Genomic DNA, 20,415 nt, shown 5'->3' on the forward strand with positions numbered 1-20,415 from the left:
GTTTCTCCCCTGGGGAGGAAACATTTTCTCGTTCCTCCCCTGTGCAGGAACAGAGGAAATGTCAGATGGTCGGCCACGGCAGCACATATACTGCCAGATGGGGCCGGCCAATGTCCAAATCAGCTGGGCATGTTGAAAGATATTTTATGCCCAACCGCCCAATCATACAGCGATGCACTATATAATTGTCGGATTGGGCCACAATTGAATAATGTATGCCCAAATTAAGCATGTACTTTTAAAAGTCCTGGGTAAACCAATTTCGGATCATTGGTACACAACTAAAGCGTTTTGCTCCACATATCTACAGTGCTTCATAAATAGGTTCCACAGCATTTTAATAGTCTGATTAAAAATGTACTGTTTTATTTTAATGCACTGATCCGCATGAGCTCATTTTGTTAAAACTAAATAATTTACTAAAGTACGGGTTTTTAGAAGTGAAGATGTTGCCCATAGCAGCCCATCAGATTCTACTTAACACCTTATAGAAGATCATAGCTAGAATCTGATAGGTTGCTATGAGCAGCATATTCACTTCTAAAAACCCGCAATTTAGTAAATATATCCCAAACTTAAAAACTCCTATATTCCTGATATAGTGCATATGTTTCTCTGATGAAAATATGTAATTGATAATGACTGATTTCCCAAAATGAATTTACCAAAATGAAGAGAATTACTTGTTATTGTATCCTAAAACAACTGCTGAATTTGGCACTGAAAATTAAGCAAAGGGTAGAGTAGTATATAAACCAGAAAATATTCATGTCACAGTGAGGGTCCTGTTCTCTGTTTCAACATTACAGGAGTCCAAAATCAAGACCAACGCAGATGAGAAGGAGGCAGATAAAACTCTTTTAGAACATGGTGGTATGTCACAAAAACATAACCTACAAGAAAGTACAACAAGACAAACATCAAGAGACAGTTTTGACAACCCAAGGCTCTACAACTTTTGCTGAGCAACAAGTTTCAGCATGCTGGAGAGCCATGGGCTGACTACCTATGACCTACAGTGTATTTGCAATGCTTTTGCCTGATACAAACAGTAAATATTTAACTGTCCATGTTATATGGTCAAATATGGTAAAAATTCCTGAATGTGTAAAAGCGCATTCTTGGTGAAGGTAAAAAAAAGTTGCATTTCAGAATATAGAAATATCCAGGCTGAATTGATGGTAATCTTCTTGCCATTCACAGGAGATAAGAAATCCAAGCTTTCTTGCCCAGCTCCAAACTGTTATTTTGTTTATTTTAATCAAGAAGTCCTCCACAATGTCTATCAATGCTCCGATCTGTATGTAGGAAAAGTGTCTGTTCGATGAAGTTTTTGTGGATTTGAGAGGTCTTCTCAGTGGAATGGAGTGGAGAGAGAAAACAAAATATTAGATGCTTTAATAATGCATACAAGACTTTCCTCTTTCATCATGTGTTAAGTGTTGCTGATGTACCCCATACCAACCAAATAGATTATAGGGGATATATTTACTAGAGTGCAGGTTTTTAGAAGTTGAGATGTTGCCCATAACAACCAATCAGATTCTAGCTATTATTTTCTAGAAGGTGCTAGATAAACGTTTAGTAGAATCTGATTGGTTGCTGTGGGCAACATGTCCTTCTAAAACCCAGACGTAAATATACCCCCATATGTAATTTTTCTATTGCAGTTTAGTTACAGTTTGAAGTATCTTCAACCATTTTGTACGTCTACTAAATAGCCTGTTTTATTAGTAGTAAAAAAAAACAACAACAGTTAGAATTAAATAAAACATTTAAAGTAAACATCAAAGTTTAAGGTGACAAGTGATTAATGTTGGAGAATTGCTAGCCAAATTAATTTTCTTCCCAGGAGGTAATTATAAATTCAAATAACGTAACCAAGTAAATTAGGCCGAATCTGTTGGGAATCAATAACATGTCCACAACTTACACCAAATAATTGAGATTGATGCAAATAATTTAGCAATGTATTTGTGGCCAATATAGTTTTTCATTCTTTTATTTTACATTTAATTTAATTATAATACCTGATTTCCATGTGGACCTATTGTAGGCTTCTTAATATGTAAACTGATTCATCTTTTCATTAGTAGAGGGGGGATTCATAAATCCCTGTACATTTTAATGATAAGATGTAATTGTTTTATTAACATTTTTCACCACTTCTTTATAAACTCATTTGATTATACACGTGCCCTGCATGTATCTACAGTGTGACTAGACCTATGCACCACAGTCTGTTCCTCTGTCACTAAACCAGTACACTGCTGTCTGTTGTAGAATTTATTAACATATTTCTAACATTTTCTGCTTTTGACCATGGAATCTCATGTTTTGTCCATAATGAACAACACACAGTCAGCAGAATTAATTGATCATCATTACTCTAGCTCTATCTATAGACTATAAATGCAGAAAATGCAAATTTACAATACAGTATGAAATGGTGATGCAAAAGCGGAACTTGAAGATTGTAAAGCCAGAATGTTACTCATTTGGGAGAGGACCTGTAAGACTACAAAATTTCATTGGTGCATAATAGTGACACATCTTCATTCATGTCTCATCTGCTCAAGGATGTAGTCAGTATGCCGGTGGTCAGAATCCCAGCGCCGGAATCCTGGCTCCAGAATATCGACCGCTAACATCCAGTGCATACTCACGGAATGATTTTTTGAACGATTTAACTATAACGACATTGTTATAGTTCAATCGTTGAAAAAATTGTTCAGTTTCTGAGTTATAATGATGAACGATTATCGTTCATGCGCGTTCCCGTTTGTAGTTCATTCTGACTGACCAACTGAACGATTTTCATTAAGGGAAGTTACAAAAATCGTTTGTAGTTCAAAAAATCGTTCATTACACTTTAAAAAATCTGACAGATAATCTGACAGATATTCTGACAGAAAATCGTTCATAAAATCGTTGGTAACAAAATCGTTGAGTGTGTATGCAGCTTTAGTATTAAGCTGCATACACAGGTAAAGATTTTCTGTCCAACCATCCAACTAGTTTATTGGTTGGAATGAAAATCTGGTAACGTATGGGAGTAACTGAATATCAGCAATTTGCCCCTAAATGTCAGAAAACAGATGAAAATGGTCGTTTAGATAAGTTTGTTAAATGTTTGCTCTAAACAATTTGTTCAAACAACAGTTTTTGTCCATTTTCCTACGTTTGGGATCACATTGCTGTTTGTCATTTGCTTTCATACCTTACCAGATTGGATGTTTGGACAGAAAATCTTTACGTGTGTATGCAGCTTAAGGGTTAGGGGTTATGCACTAGGGGGAGGGTTAGGCTGTGTGGGGGGGAGGGTTAGGGTTAGGCTGCAGGAGGGGGGAGGTTTAGGGTTACGCTGTGGGAAAGGTGAGTTAGGGTTAGTGGGAGAGTTAGGGTTAAGGAACTTACCTACAGGCGATTCTGACTGTTGGGATGCCGCTATTGTTTTTTTGACTGCCGGCATCCCGACTGCAGGGATCCCTTACCGAAACCTCTGCTCTTTATAAACCATTACGGTTACACTGGTATACGTCTAATTGGTCCCTTAGAGACCAGTAATCTTACTGTATGATAGCAAAAGTAGTGTATTATTTGGGTAAATAAAAGCTGCCTGAAATTACTTAAAAGTCTGATCTTGAGGTGGTAATAAAAGCAAAAAAGAATAAGTACTGTAACTTCACCTGGATAAACCATAATGCTGTGCACGGGGTGCAAAAACATTTATTTTATTGTTTTGCATGCAGGGTATATACTGGTTGCTTTTGCATGAAGCCCACAAATGCTAAACAGCTTTATTTTTACACTGCAATTTAGATTTGAGTTTGGATACACCCCTTTCAAATCTAAATCTCTCGGCACATATTACATCTTCCCCACTTGCAGTGCAATATGGTTTTGCCAATTACTTGTTCTTTTTTGCTTTGCTTCCACCTCAGACTCAGGCGCATAGTATTTGGGTATTCTCCAGAAACGATCTAGACAAGTACCACGTGATTGAGTTGTGTTACTCTGTAAATGTTGACTTACCTGTGCAAGAACAGACTGAAATTGTGCACTTAGCTAATTTGGAATAAAGCTACTCTTATAGAGGAAAATTTGTTCCGTCACCTGACTGAGTTGCAGAATGTACATTTTTATCTCTATACTGTTACTGATAATATTGGAGCTACGAGAGGATTGTACCCTGGACTCTGATTGCTAGTTTGTAAATACATTAATTTTACCACACTGATTACAGTGAGTTGCTCTATATATTAGCTTAGTCAAATAAAAAGGCATTCCCCTGTTCAGAAACATCAGTGATTTTAATTACTAAAAGTACAGTATTCCTACAACCCCAATAAAACATGGTGAACTGTACCAGAATTAAGGTAACACTATCTTCCATCAGGAACTGCACATTGTCAAGACAAATGTCAATTCCACCAGAAGATACATTAGTAATAAGTATCAATGGCCACTGCAGCAATTATAAGAACCCAATACTTTGTTCAGTTTTAATGAGCATAAAAGTTATTCACAATGACAGGTTGAATTAATTTTATGCAGTGAGATTGACTGTGCTATCAATTCCTCTTAATTTCCAAATGGTTCTTATGTAGCAACTCCTTTATTGTACAGTCATTTCATAGTATGTTATATGTATGGTAATACTATGTGACCTGCTACTTGAGTAAATCATACTAGTAAGTCACTATGACTAAAGATCCCTTTTCTTTCTTTTTATCTTGTGCTACAAAACTGTGATAAACTGAAAGCGCTTTACCCACATCTTGGTTCAGTGCACTGATGACACTCAAATTGTGTAACACTTATATAAAATGTATTTAAAAAAGTAGTTTGAAAGAATACCAGTGGAAAAAACTATTTTGTTGGAAGAAAAAAAATCATTGAGAGAAATACTGATACCGTATATACTCGAGTATAAGTCGACCCGAATATAAGCCGAGGTACCTACTTTTACCCCAAAAAACTGGGAAAACTTACTGACTCGAGTATAAACCTAGTGTGGGAAATGGCAGCAGCTGGTAGTGCCCCCAGTAGTAATTCCCCCTGGTTGTGCCCCCAGTAGTAATCCCTCCTGGTAGTGCCCCCAGTGGTAATCCCCCCTTTCAGTGCCTCCAGTAGTAATCCCCCCCTGGTAGTACCCCCAGTAGTAATCCCCCCTTTTAGTGCCCCCTGTAGTAATCCCCCACTGGTAGTGCCCCCTGTAGTAATCCTCCCCTGGTAGTTCCCCCAGTGGTAATCCCCCCTTTTAGTGCCCCCTGTAGTAATCCCCCCTTTTAGTGCCCCCTGTAGTAATCTCCCACTGTAGTAATCCCCCCCTGGTAGTGCCCCCTGTAGTAATCCCCCCCTTGTAGTTCCCCCAGTGGTAATTCCCCCTTTTAGTGCCCCCTGTAGTAATCGCCCCCTGATAATGCCCCTTGGTAGTGCCCAATGTAGTAATCGCCCCCTGGTAGTGCCCCCTGATAATGCCCCATGGTAGTGCCCCCTGTAGTCATCGCCCCCTGGTAGTGCCCCCTGTAGTCCCCCCCCCCCCAGTAGAAAGAGACGTGAAAAGAAAAAAAAAATAAACACTTACCTTAAACTCCCGCTCCTGGTCCCGCCGCTGTCCGCTCCTCCGGCCGCTTTGCAAGGGAGAGACGTCGTCATGACGATGTGTCTCCCATCACCCACTGCGGGAGCCGGAAGATGGCTCCCGCAGTGGGAGCAGCAGCAGCCGCTGAGAGTCTGACAGACTCTCAGCGGCTGCTGATTACACCAAACACGCAGCTGCCGGCTCCGGCGGCTGTGTGTTTGGCAGTGTGTAGCGCTGACCGAACTCCGTCCAGTCAGTGCTACACTTGACTCGAGTATAAGCCGAGGGGGTACTTTTTCAGCACATTTTTTGTGCTGAAAAACTCGGCTTATACTTGAGTATATACGGTAATTTTCTGACAACCCAATGACATCCTCCAGGCATAAGGCATTTGTTCACTAGTGATGTCCCTAGTGATAGGCTGCAATCTTGTGAAAATTGGCTCACAAATACAGAAGCTGCCTCCACTGTGTATCAAGAACTGGTACACTATGGGCCTGATTCACTAGCGATTGCAACTGCGCATGCAATAGCGATTACGCAGTTTAACTGTGACAGTATGCTAATCCATTGCCACCGCAGCACAACATATGTATGCCCACTTTACCTTAGACACATCCGTAATGTTGAACAAGACTGCGAAACCATCAATACAATCGAGTACTTCAGATCTTACTCAGAAATTACTAACTTCAATGCACGATATGAGTCCTCAAGCTGTGTATGGCATCACAGTGGAAAATGTATGCAAGCCTCTGCAATTGCATTCAAACGCACTGGCACGCCTGCATTTCGCCAACAACCCCCATCACCACCCCCAAATGGTACTTCCTGTCAATCACTCTGCAATGGGTCTGCGTAGTCACGATAAACGCAGTCCCGAGCACAGTGATCGGTTCGCGCGCGCACACTGCGATGCATACGCATGTGCAGTATGCAACAATCAGCCGATTGCGTATGTACTAGCAGTTGTGATCCTTGCTGAATCAGACCCTACTGCAGTGGTGCACATGCAATATACTTTATTCAGTAAAAATATGTAAAGGATGCAGAGAAACACTGCATGTGGAGTAGAAAAAGTGTTTTCTATGGCAGTTGAACCCCATTTACATAGGCAGTGTAAATAAGTTGGATGTATGAACTTGGCTTTATATGGAGGTGTGCGTGATGACACAATATTCCATAAGTGTGACAAAAGACTCATATCATTACTTTGTGCTGCTGTGGACCATTATCCTTACCCTATCCAGCTCTGTCTAATTTTCTTCTATGCTGAGCAGCAGTGAATGGGAAGTACCCCACACCACTATTCCAGCCCCACTGATATGGTAGAACTGTGCCCCCAATTCGGCATTGTGATGAATACATTTGGACAGTTGGGAATTATTCTGTACTCATTAATGTAACCATAGAATTGGACACAAACACATGTATCTCCTCAAATAATCACTGGTACAGTGTTTTGAATAAACAGATACTCAGTAAGAAACTAGCAAATACGAGCAATACATACAGTAACACAGAACAGTCCTCTTACCTTGCAGGCTGTATAGCTGACCTGTACTGTGCTGTCTTGTAATATGCTGCCAATATGCACTGCGTGGCAGTGGAACCATGGTATTAAGAGACACTGTCCTTTCACTCATCCTCATTTGAAGCTGTAACAACATACATAATAACTATCATGAATGATGGGTGAGTGAACTTGGTTTAAAGGCACAAGTTTATTCCTAACTCTCAAGTTCTGGTTTTCTGCTTCCTTCCTGTGCCATCCTAAAAGCATGGCACTGCTGTTGTATCAGGCAGCCCTGTTCTCAATTACACAAACCAATGTGATTTCCTGAACTACATTGTGTGGTTGTGAACAATCCGATGATTTGAGTATAGGTATCTATACCCACTTAACAAAATGGAGTTCTGACCATAATCAAACTGACCTTATTATTATTGTATTATCAACAAAAACAACAATAATAATAACAACAATATTAATATACAGTAAAACAGAACCATTTAGTATACTTAACAAGAATTTCACCAGCATACAATGTCATTATATATGGTAATTATTATAGAAGGTGCTGACCCCCCGTGTTTTGGTTTTGGATCTCTATCTACTTTGTGTTTTGGATCTGGATTTGTTTTTTCCAAAACTGCCCTTGCATGTTTTGGTTTTTGATCTTGATTTTTTTTTTTAAATCATAAAAACAGATGAAATCACATAATTTGAGCCTGTTTTTGTTCCTACATTATTATTAACCCCAATAACTTTTATTTCCAGTCAGTTTTGACCACCTCACAATATTGCTTTCTTCCAGTTTAGGCCAAAACTTTGCAATGAGCTAGCTGGCTGGCTAATCTAAGCAACAGCAGTGGCATCAGCAGTTCAGCTTCCAACATGGCACATCTAAAAAAAAACACAGTGGCACTGCAGTGACAGACAGTATGGCAGTTTAATAAACTATACAACCCCATAGAGAAACCAAGAATGTTTTCATTAACTAAGAACTATATCAGAGGCCCGAGGGAGATGGAGTATGTTTATACAGTAGTTGAAGGCAGGGAAAGGAAGGATTGATAAGCTTGTAAATGTATTTGAATTTTTTGATTCTGAAAAAAATGTATGAGGGAAGATCAATGTAGGATCAAGTTCTTCAGTTCCTAAAAGACATCGTAGATCTGGAGAAGATTCGCTATTCGAGTGTGGAGAGTTTGTCAGAAGATATTATGCAGTGTCTGCATCATTGCACAGAAATGCTTGGGGTGTATATGGGAGCAGGTTCACTGAAGCCCACTTTTGTCCAATCCTATGTGACCATCCACCTAAAACCTGATCACCTGAGTGACATCTGCAGAGCACCTGTCGCTAACACACATTGAGGGCAGCCATTTTGTGCCACACACTGATTGAATATTGATTCAGCCCATATAAGCTGTATATTTTTTATACATCTAATAGAAATGTGGTGGCATTGCTAGTGGAGGTGCTAAATAGTACACACTGTAAACATGTGTTTACTTTGTGCTCAGGGAGGTTGTTGGGGATAATGGGACCAAGACTTGCTGTTTACAACAGAGAAAAACAGCCTGTAGCTCTCCGACTGAACTACAACTCCCAGCATCCGTTCTGTTTGCTGGGCATGCTGGAAGTTGTTTGTCAACAACTGGTGGAGTGCCTCAGGTTACCTCAGCCTGCTTTATGCACAATATGTACCATGTAAATATGTATGTATGTGACCAATATACATAAACAATTTTTTGTATTACACGTATTTGCACTTTATTGCACACATCCTGGTAGGAAGAGGCTCTGTGCTGCTGCTCATATTTCTGGTCTCTCGCATTTCACCCATCTACATTAGTCAGTTTTTCTGCTTAGAATCAACTGCAAACAAAGGAGGCAGGCATTTATTGAGCTGAACCGTTATTTACAACAGCCTATCGATTCGCCGGGGTCCTGGGGCAACTGGTAGGGGTTGGGGGGAGGAGCAATTGAAAATCTACAATGTTTTGCCCACCCAATCAAATTGGTGGTTCAGATTTTTTTCAAAAATGAAAGGGGCATACAGGAGATGCTGTCTGTGGCCATAACAATTTCTGGACATTTTTGGGATTTATCAACTGCATGTAGAATATTTCAGTGACTGTGGCAGTGCACTTCAGTGGCAGACAGGATGGCAGTATAATAAATTATAAAGATGTTTGTCGTCTATGCAAAAAGACAGTCAGCTCCAACCAGTGCATAATGCAAAGAATAGAGGTGCAAGATGGAATTGTTCTTGGACCCTCGTACCCACCCTCACTTCAGCTATAGGGACTGCCACTTGTGGCTGAAGTGATTGGTTTGTTTGGGCCCTCACAAAACAAGCTACCAATGGGCAGCTGACATTGCTGGCAATGATCTCTATGTACTGAAACTGGCTCTACAGAGGCAAAATGCTGTCACCATCATCATCTGATTCCTCACCCTCATCAGTGTGTACATCATCTTCACACAATATTAATTTGTCCCCGCTGTCATCCACTATTACAGGTGCCTCTTTATTTTTTGGACATAATTGGCGGTAAAGGTCTTCCTCATGGAGTTCATAGTTCATTTTGATGAACATCATCTTTTCCACATTTTAAGGAAATAGACTCCTATGCTGACTGCTGACAAGGTTCCCAGTGCTGAAAACTGGAATGTGGGCAGCTCAAGTAAGGCAAAGCCAGTTTGTGCAAGGGCCTCCAAATTGATGTTTTTCCTGCCAGTAGTCAAACAGACTGTCTGACATGTCTATGTGGATGCTATCATTAAAATAATGCTCAACCATTCTTTGAATGGTGACCATATCAGATGGAGTCATGGTAGAGATGTCATTAATTGTAGGCAATTCTTTTAGACCCGACCAGATGTCATATGGTTGAATTAATTCATTTGCATCACCAGTGGGTCTCCTAGGAAAGCTGAGTTTTTTCCCGGCAGCTGCACTTGCCGGAGAAACTGAAGGAAGAGCCATCACTGCATCACGTGCTGCTTGAGCTGACAATTTGCTTGCCAATAGCTCTTTGCATCTCTTCAGATCTGTGTCCATTGGGAAGAAAGACACAACATATGACTTACACAATCGACAAAATGTATTGATCCTATAAGAAGATCCTGACAACCCTTAGATCCCGGTGAAGTGAATAAAGGACTTTATCTACAAGTCCAACATACTTAGTGGAATCACTTTGCTTCAGCTCATCCTTCAGTTTCTCAAGCTGCTTTTCCAACAGTCTAATCTAATTAGGGAAATGACCTGACTCAAGCTGGCAGTGTCTGAACTAATTTCAAAGGTGACTACTTCAAAGGGTTTCAGCACCTTGCATAACATGGGAAGTATTCTCCACTGCACTTGAGTAAGGCACATTCCCCCTCCTCTACCTATGTTATAGGTTGTTATGTATCTTTGGATGGCTTTTTGCTGTTCCTCCATGTGCTGAAGCATATAAAGGGTGGAGTTCCACCTTGTAACTACCTCTTGCTTCAGCATTCCCAAAAACTTTTCATGCACGCACTGCAAATGATGCAACAGGCAAGAGGTTCCTAGGCTACATATGACTTGTCAATTGTCTGGATTTGGGTAGAAATAATTCCACACATAAGAGGTGGATTTTTTTGTCTTATGCCCAGGCATGACAATGGCTTTCTTGTTATCATGGGCAAGAATGCTTCCACTGCTGCCTCACTTACACATCCTCATCAACATTCTCATTATCAATATCCTCACTAGCACCTGCATCAGCTACACAAATATCCCCCTCATCCTGTTGCACTTCTACCATAGCATCCTCAATTTCTAGGTCAGCAACTTCTTGACTTCGGCTGCTCATCCCCACATTGGCAGAGGGTGCAGAAATGGAAGGAGGCTTCTCTTTCAGTTCAGAAAGGTCAGGCTTACACATAGCACTCACGGATACACTCAGGGATTTGTGACATTTCTGTTTCTGAACACACAGTTTGTTCTACTGCCTTACTGGTTTTCATTATTTTTTACATCACTACTAGACCTGGAATGAAAAGGTATTGCATCCCCATGAGAGGCAGAAGATGCCTCACTGACAGTTGCAGAACCACCACTCATAAATACAGGCCAAGGCCTGGAACTTTCCTTGCCACTGCATGTGGTGAAAGACATGTTTGAAAATGTATGTTTTTCTGCATTAAACTTTTCCTTTGTTAGAGTTGTTTTTTCTTTACCACTGTAAAATATTGGTTTTTTTTACTTTAGATGTCATGACTGAAAGCCTCTATACCCTTGAGCATCGGCTTTAGTAGTTGATGTTGAAGTAGTATCATCATGATGACTGATGGTGGCAGCAGCTGCAACCCTAGTGCTTGCTTGCTGCTCCTGTTGTTCTGTTGTATGATTGTCGTGTTCCATATCGATGCTTGAATTTTTTTTCACTCCGACTGCGACACACTGCGTGGTGGCATTTTATGTACTGACCATTACTGACTGTCATATCTCACATGGACAGTATTACAGCCTGAATTTTATCACAAACAAAATAAACAATTTTCTGTTTCACAAAAAAACAAACATTCCCACCGACTGCGATACACTGCTTGGTGGACCTTGATGTACTAATAGTTACTGACTGTTATACTCAACCGACTGCGACACACTGCTTGGTGGCCCTTGATGTACTGTACTAACCGTTACTGACTGTTATACACAACCGACTGCGACACACTGCTTGGTGGCCCTTGATGTACTGTACTAACCATTACTGACTGTTATACACAACCGACTGCGACACACTGTGTGGCGGCCCTTGATTTACTGACTGTTACTGACTGTTATATCTCACACAAACAATATCACGGCCTGAATTTTATCACAAACAAAATAAACATTATTTTTTCACAAAACAAAACCATGCACACCGACTGCGAAACACTGCGTGGTTGCCCTTGATTTACTGACTGTTACTGATTGTTATTTCTCACAGGGACAGTATCATGACCTGAACTTTATCACAAACAAAATAAACAATATTTTTCACACAAAAAATGTGCCCACCAACTGTGACACACTGCGCGGTGGCTCTTGATGTACTGACTGTTACTTACTATTATATTTTACACAGACAGTATCACAGCCTGATTTTTATCACAAAATAGACAATATTAAAAAAAAAAAAAAAACTTGTCCACCGACTGTGACACACTGCATGGTGGCCCTTGATGTACTGACTGTTATATCTCACAGGAACAGTATCTTTGCCCGAATTTTATCACAAGCAAAATAAACTATTTTCTACAAAACAAAAATGCATCAACCGACTGAGACACAGTGCATGGCAGCCCTTGATGTACTGACCATTACTGACTGTTATATCTCACATGGGCAGTGTCATGACCTGAATTTTATCACAAACAAAACACACAATATTTTTTTTCACAAAACAAAAAGTGTCTACCGACTGCGACACACTGCTCTTGATGTACTGACCGTTACTGACTGTTAAATCTCACAGGGACAGTATCAGGGCCTGATTTTTATTTTTGCAACAAACAAAATAAACAATATTTAAAAAAAAAAAAAAACTTACCCACCTACTACGACACACTGCGCAGTGGCCCTTGACCTACTGACCATTACTGACTACTATATAGTATTACGACCTGAACTTACAGCACCAAATAAACAAAAATGTATTTTTATTTATTTTTTTATATTTATCTTTTAAGCCACACAAATAACAATATTAATTAATAATTATATGTCCCTGCACTATAAAAATAAACTAACAATAATTTGCTAACTGCATATCAACAAAACTAGCTCGGTCAGTATTACCTAGGGGTCTTTCACTTTAGGTGGCACTGCCTATCAAGAACAGTGTCACTAAACCTGACTGTCACTATTAGATTGTCACTAGATAGGCTAAAATAACTAACTAACCTAGCCTAGCCTAGCCTACCCTCTTCTCCTCACGTGGTCCTGTGACAAATGATGCTTAATCACTGCGGGAGGTACTTATATCGGATCCAAAACTCAAAAGATTGACGTTGCGCCTCATTTTCTGATCTGAAAATGGCACGGAGATCCATGCATGTTTCCAGGAAACCGAACCCATTCATCTAGTAACTATGAGAATATTTGAAACACTACTCATGTAATTGTTAAACATACACATAACAAGCACATTCATTGCAACAAATTCTTACATTTACATTTCATTTCCTATCCAACAATGTTCTACATTATAGGTTCTCAAAGTCTGTATTCAAGTCCCCCAACAGTGAGTAAAGAATACACTTGTGCACATGCTGGGTAACCTGGAAAATGTGACCTGTCTTTGGTTCTGAGTACCGAGTTTGACAACCTACTTTTCATATGTGTGAAAAGTAGAAATTTCTCATGCAAATGTGCTTTTTAATTATTTATGATCACAATAGTTATCAATTAAAAAAATACTATTGTTATCACCAATCACTACACAATCCTGATATATCAGTAACTTTTGTTAGGTAGATCAGGTGCCATCCATTTCAGCACCGTAGAAAGCATCCGCACAATGCTAAGAATTCTGCATTATTCTGAATAGCCTGTTTGCATTTACAAGTAAGTTAACCACTGCTCTTTGCTTACTACAATGCCAAGTAAGGAGAGCAAATGCAAATCTGTTTGTCAAATGTTCAATAATAAATGTCTTATTTGTAGCATATGTACAAAATATACATTTGAGATACAAATGAGTTTCAGATTAGAGGTTCTGTAGCATGTAGTAAAAAAATTTAAACATTGATGCAAACAACAGAGAATTGAGTCCTATAAACTCTCCAGCAGATCAATTAACTTATCCAGTTTGGATATTTCATGCTTACATAGTTAATAGTTGTCATGAAGTTCTAATGGAAAATAAATGTAGTTTTTAAAACAGTAGTGTTGTTTGCAAAGTGTAAGAGCATCAGCACAATTGTACCAGTACACTGAATAATATAATGGCACTTATGGAATGAATAGTAAATACATTTGTAAATGACAAATGATGTGAAAGGCACTGAACCAGATAGATACATTGGGCCTGATTCAGACCCGGACATTAAGCCGCTATTGCTCGCTGCCAAAAGGGGCCGGTTATGCAAATTCCGCGATCGCACTGTGTGGCGTAAGGACGCCCTCTATGTCTTAGAGCGACGGCAGTGAGCGAACGCTGGTGTATAAAGACACCCAATTTCCTTTCTTAACACACGTCATCTCCAGGAAGTGTATGATTAATCGGTAACATCGAGAGCCATCGAAGCTGCATGCATCATTTGAGGTAGACCCTACCACGCCGCAAGCACTGCGATCAGTGCTGACTGAAATACAACCAGGTGACGTGTACAATGACGCCTCCATGCTTATTATGCACACCATTTAAATGCCGTTTTGACAGCCAGACACGCCTGCATTCGCACCACCACTCCCCCGTTCACAAGTACCTACCCCTGTTACCACCCACAAACAGCACTATCTGTCACTCAAGGTAGCGCTCAGTCTTTGTGCTATGAGCGCACAGTTCCCGATCGCAGTGACTGGCTCGCGCACGTGCACTGCGACGCATGTGCAGACGGGCAACAATCGCCCATAGCGAGCGATCGCGGCTTAGCGTCCGGGTCTGAATCAGGCCCATTGTTCCAAATAATAACAGAAATATTTTCTTCTTACAATCTGTTTTGTGAAAATGTAACATGTAAAAAGGCTAACCAAAAATTCTACACCATACAGACCAGAGACTTAGGATGTAGGAAATACGAAAATGTGCAGTGAGTAATTCATTTTCTTAAGTGTAATAAATTTACTGGTGTAGTTTTACTTTAAATAACTAGCACCCGAACAATTTTAGAGGCCTATTACCACAGAGAGAAAAAACGGTGGAGTAATGCTATTGAAAAGAAACACTTATCTGATATGGCAGAAAATACAATACATCAGAACATGTTGAAAGTATAACAATACATATATTATTATTAATAATGATAATAATGTTCAGATAAATTTATTATTGACAATTATTATTATTATAATTATTATTATAATTATTATTATATTACAGTATAGATATATGCCAGAAACCTGTAATATATACATATAATCATGTGTGTTTATAAAGTTGTGAGGCCACCTGCCTGCTAACCACAATAATACAGAAACACCCACACCATTGTCACCAAGTCGAGGAGCACCTAGTGCAGCTGTATTTGTGGTTCAGCTCTGTTCCCCCTGCAGTCCAAATACATCCTGATCCTTTCCCCAGCCATAGCTCTGGTGGTCTGGAGAAACAGTCTTGCAAGAAGCAACATCTCGCGAGACTTAACTGCAGTGAAGCTTCACAGTGGCTGCTGTATATAGAACAGCTGAGCTGCTGAGGAGGACCAGACCGGAGGCAGTGAAATGCTGTACTCCAGGTTCTGGAATTGTGGAAAGATTGTGTGGGGGCCCCAGGGCGATCGCCCCTGTAGCCCTCTGTTTATCTGGCCGTGCAACAGGAAGAGCTTTTGAAGTAGCAGTGCTCAGGTATAGAAGGGTGAAACAATATAAAGCATTGAATGAAAACAAAATCAATCCATATTTTGTTACACTCACCCCATTAATCAAGAGGTAACAGCCTAAAAGTAAAAGTCTAGTACAAAATATAATATATTACTAACACACTTCTTGAAAACAGCAAATCATAGGCCTTAGGTCTATATAAGTAAATGAAGATGGAGTAAAAGTCTAGTAGCCTTTAAACCAATACAGCAGTGTGAGCAAACCTCATAATGAAAAGTGATGCATGATGGAATTGTTCTTGGGCCATCCCACCCACCATTATGTTGTATATTAAAAAGGAGATGGACATTTTAACAAACCAAGCTCTTCAGTGACAGGGACTGCCACTTTTGTGGCTGAATTGCTTTGTTTTTTTGGGCCCCCACAAAAGAAAACATTTTGGTTACTTAGTTAAACTAAGCTGCCAATGGGCATCATGGTTTCAGTGATCCACTGTGCAACATGTTGGTAGCTATCATACTTGGTTCCTCTGGCAAATGATTGTTTCACAGTTAATTGTTTTTTTCTAAACTACTAGTCTTCTTGGACCCCTTCTGTGATAAAGATTCACCTCCAGCAGCAGCAGCCCTAGCATTCAGGATTTTTTCTTGGGAATCCTGGATAGGGGAGGAGTCAGTTTGATAAATAAGTTACATGTACAGTCAGGTTCATAAATATTGGGACATTGAAAGAATTTTCATATTTTGGCCTCTATTCACCACCACAATGGCTTTGAAATGAAACAAACAAGATGTGCTTTAACTGCAAACTTTCAGATTTAATTTGAGGGTAATTACATCCAAATCAGGTGAACGGTGTAGGAATTACAATGGTTTCTATATGTGCCTCCCACTTTTTAAGGGGCCAAAAGTAATGGGACTAACTAATCAATCCTAAATCTAACTTTCACTTTTTAATACTTTGTTGCTAATCCTTTGCAGGCAATTACAGCCTGAAGTCTTGAACACATAGACATCACCAGACACTGGGTTTCATCCCTGGTGATGCTCTGCCAGGCCTCTACTGCAAATTTCTTCAGTTCCTGCTTGTTGGGGCATTTTCCCTTCAGTTTTGTCTTCATCAAGTGAAATGGATGCTCAATCGGTTTCAGGTCAGGGGATTGACTTGGCCATTGCATAACATTCCACTTTTTAGCCTTAAAAAACTCTTTGGTTGCTTTTGCAGTATGCTTTGGGTCATTGTCCATCTGCACTGTGAAGCGCCGTCCAATGAGTTATGAAGCATTTGTCTGAATATGAGCATAAAATATTGCCCGAAACACTTCAGAATTCATTCTGCTGCTTTTGTCAGCAGTCACATCATCAATAAATACAAGTGAACCAGTTCCATTGGCAGCCATACATGCCCACGCCATGACACTACCACCACCATGCTTCACTGATGAGGTGGTATGTTTTGGATCATGAGCAGTTCCTTTCCTTTTCCATACTCTTCTATTCCCATCACTCTGGTACAAGTTGATCTTTGTCTCATCTGTCCATAGGATGTTGTTCCAGAACTGTAATGGCTTTTTTAGATGTTGTTTGGCAAACTCTAATCTGGTCTTCCTGTTTTTGTGGCTCAACAATGGTTTACATCTTGTGGTGAACCCTCTATATTCACTCTTGTGAAGTCTTCTCTTGATGGTTGACTTTGACACATATACACCTACCTCCTGGAGAGTGTTCTTGATTTGGCCAACTGTTGTGAAGGGGTTTTTCTTCAGCAGGGAAATAATTCTTCTGTCATCCACCACAGTTGTTTTCCGTGGTCTTCCGGGTACTTTGGTGTTGCTGAGCTCTCCGGTGCGTTCTTTCTTTTTAAGAATGTTCCAAGCAGTTGATTTGGCCACACCTAATGTTTTTGCTATCTCTCTGATGGGTTTGTTTTGATTTATCAGCCTAATGATGGCTTGCTTCACTGATAGTGACAGCTCTTTAAATCTCATATTGACAGTCGACAGCAATTGATTCCGAATGCAAATGTCACACCTAGAATCAACTCCAGACCTTTTACCTGCTTAATTGATAATGAAATAACGAGGAAATATCCCACAGCTGTCCATGAAATAGCTTTTGAGTTGATAGTCCCATTACTTTTGGCCCCTTAAAAAGTGGGAGGCACATATAAAAACCATTGTAATTCCTACACCGTTCACCTGAGGTGGATGTAATTACCCTAAAATTAAATCTGAAAGTCTGCAGTTAAAGCACATCTTGTTTGTTTAATTTCAAAGCCATTGTGGTGGTGAATAGAGGCCAAAATATGAAGATTCTGTCAATGTCCCAATATTTATGCACCTGACTGTATTTGCTGCAAATGGTGTAACAGGGAGGAGGTGCCTAGGTGGTTAACATCTTGCAGAGGGTTCAGAAATGGTGGAAAGAGGCTTCTCTATTATTACAATATCAGAAATGTAAGACTCACACACAGCACTCGTAGACACCCTAAGACACTCCTCAGGAATCTGTGAAGTTTGTTTGTTCTTCAGTCTTATTCTTTTCAGGCACTGATTTGTCTGTCATCTAGACTCAGAGTGAGAAGGTGGTGCAAGCAAGGTTACAGGTGATAGTTGACTTGCAGAACAGGCATTCTAATGCATGAAAGAGCAGTAGCAGGACCACATCTCACAAGAAAAGGCCTTTTCTTACCACTGCTTGGCAATTTAATGTTTTTCGGCAGTACATTTTATCTTCATAGTGGATTTTGTCTTTAAGGTTGTGAAATAGTTTTTAGATTTGAGGTGCCTTTTATGACACATTATTCCCCTTGACCTCCTTTTAAGTAGATGTTGAAGTGCTATCACTTTTGTCACTAGTACTGGGTTGCTTTTCTTCCAATGACTGATTGATGATTGTTTTTATATATTACACCAGGAAAGTAGGACATCTACTGTAGTTAAACTTAACTGCTACCACATCAAGTGAATGTACAATAAAAACTGGAAATGAGAGACTGTTACCTTTTATCATGGAGTTTTATAAAAATGCCTATATTTCTTGACACCAGAAAAAAAAGTAATTTTTCCACTTTAATTATTTTTTTGAGGTGCAGCTAAAGGGGACATGTCAACACCCAGTGTAAGTACAGTAATATGTGCTGCCTTTTCCAAGACAAACACTTTTGAAATATTCTTTAAATTGAACTAATAAAGGACTGTAGATTTTTTTTTACAACAGAATTTCTTTTTTCCACTTTAATTCTTTTTTTGGGGTACAGCTAATGGAGACACAACAACACACAGAGTAAGTAAAATAATATACTGTACTCTGCCTTTCCAGGACACAAACTCTTGAAATACTATTCAAGTTGAACTATAAGAGACAGCAGATTTTTTTGACACCAGAAAAAAACAATTCCACTTTCATTTTTTGGGGGGAGTGCAGCTAACAGGGACATAACACCCACAGTTAAGTACAGTAATATATTTTGCCTTTCCAAGACACACTCTTGGAATACTATTTTATTTTATTTTAATTATAAAACAATGTTTGGTTTTATTGTAATTTTTTTTCTAACAAAAAAGGAGGTCTTCTTTCAGGTGCAGACAGTATCAATGTTTTTAGACAAATACTCATGAAGTCACACTGTCTCTCTACCTTCATACACAAAGACAATATAAATTATATTATATTAGATATCCTTGTGAACAAGTGCAAGAAGTTCACTTTAAAAAACATACACAAAAGTCTGCTTGCAGCACTGGATTGCATATGCTACTATGTCTGATAAATAAACACACATTAGCCTGTTTGCAGTTTGCAATGCACTGGTTTTCAGTTGCTAGATAAAGTGTCTGACAATCAGATGCCTGCAGTCACCCTTCCCACCAACCCCATTTACCTACTACAAATCTCTCTTTTCTAATGGCATCTTTTGAAGAGCAACTACAACCCACACTCTCCTGTGTGAAATGGTGCATTATCGCAAGTGAAAGGCTATTATATACAATTCAAAACACGCAAAATCCAAGATTTCTGGGGAAATTACTTTTAGCCTTATCTTTAGATCTGATCTTGATAGGAAGACATGAGCCGGGACTCGGTTCTACTCGATAACCCCAAGTGTGGATGTTTTTGTTTTCTTGCAAAATCAAACCACTCATCTCTAATTAAAATCAATGTTAAAAGATGTTTGTTTTTCTTATAACCTGGTTGGGTCTTAGTGTATCTGGATGTAAATATGCCTGGGACATAGGCTACTGGTACAGAGCTGTATCTACTCTCTAGTCAACATAGATGTGCAAATATGCTATTTTTACCTCTGCTTAATTTTAGGATACATATGTATACAACTCAGAATGTCAATGCTGTCAATGTCAGCAATCGGCATGTCAACAATACCATTTTCCATACATTTATTGACTAACCCTAAACCTAACATTAACCACAGCCTAATTCTAAACCTAGCCCTAAAATTGGCTGATGACATTCAACACTCTGTCAGCGTAAATGTCGACATGTTGCATCATGAACGTGTACCCGTCCAGATTTTCATTTTTCTAAATAAGTTTTGTTTTTTTCATTACAAAATAAAGATGAAATGTTATTTGACACCTACTCTATAAACTGTATATTATTTATTTTACATTTAATTTTGTGCAGGTGAGAGCAGTTGAAATTGGTGGAATATCATAGCTGATTTTTGCAACTGGCCCAATATAACTTGTATTTACAAAAGCAGTGTACTGCAAGACAATTAGGCTTTGCAGAAAATATGGACAGTAGATAAGAAGTATTGGGTGTGTGAGTGGTAATATCCATCCCTGCTAACAGGCCT

The 20,415-nt window shown here is 39.4% G+C and overlaps 1 protein-coding gene across 1 annotated transcript in view; it reads right to left on the reverse strand.

Moving 5' to 3' along the window:
* Window positions 1-532: 532 nt before the first annotated feature.
* Window positions 533-20,415, reverse strand: part of DOK5 (docking protein 5) — a 244,682-nt gene continuing 224,799 nt past the window's right edge. The window contains exons 7-8 of the mRNA XM_088458026.1: window positions 7,125-7,245; window positions 533-1,350 (exon numbers count right to left, since the gene is read on the reverse strand). Coding sequence (XP_088314152.1) covers window positions 1,286-1,350; window positions 7,125-7,245 — 186 coding nt within the window. The 3' untranslated portion in view covers window positions 533-1,285. The remainder of the gene's footprint in view (window positions 1,351-7,124; window positions 7,246-20,415) is intronic.

This window comes from Taudactylus pleione, unplaced genomic scaffold (genome assembly GCF_031769625.1).
Source record: "Taudactylus pleione unplaced genomic scaffold, aTauple2 ptg000803l, whole genome shotgun sequence".
Classification (NCBI taxonomy): Eukaryota; Metazoa; Chordata; class Amphibia; order Anura; family Myobatrachidae; genus Taudactylus; species Taudactylus pleione.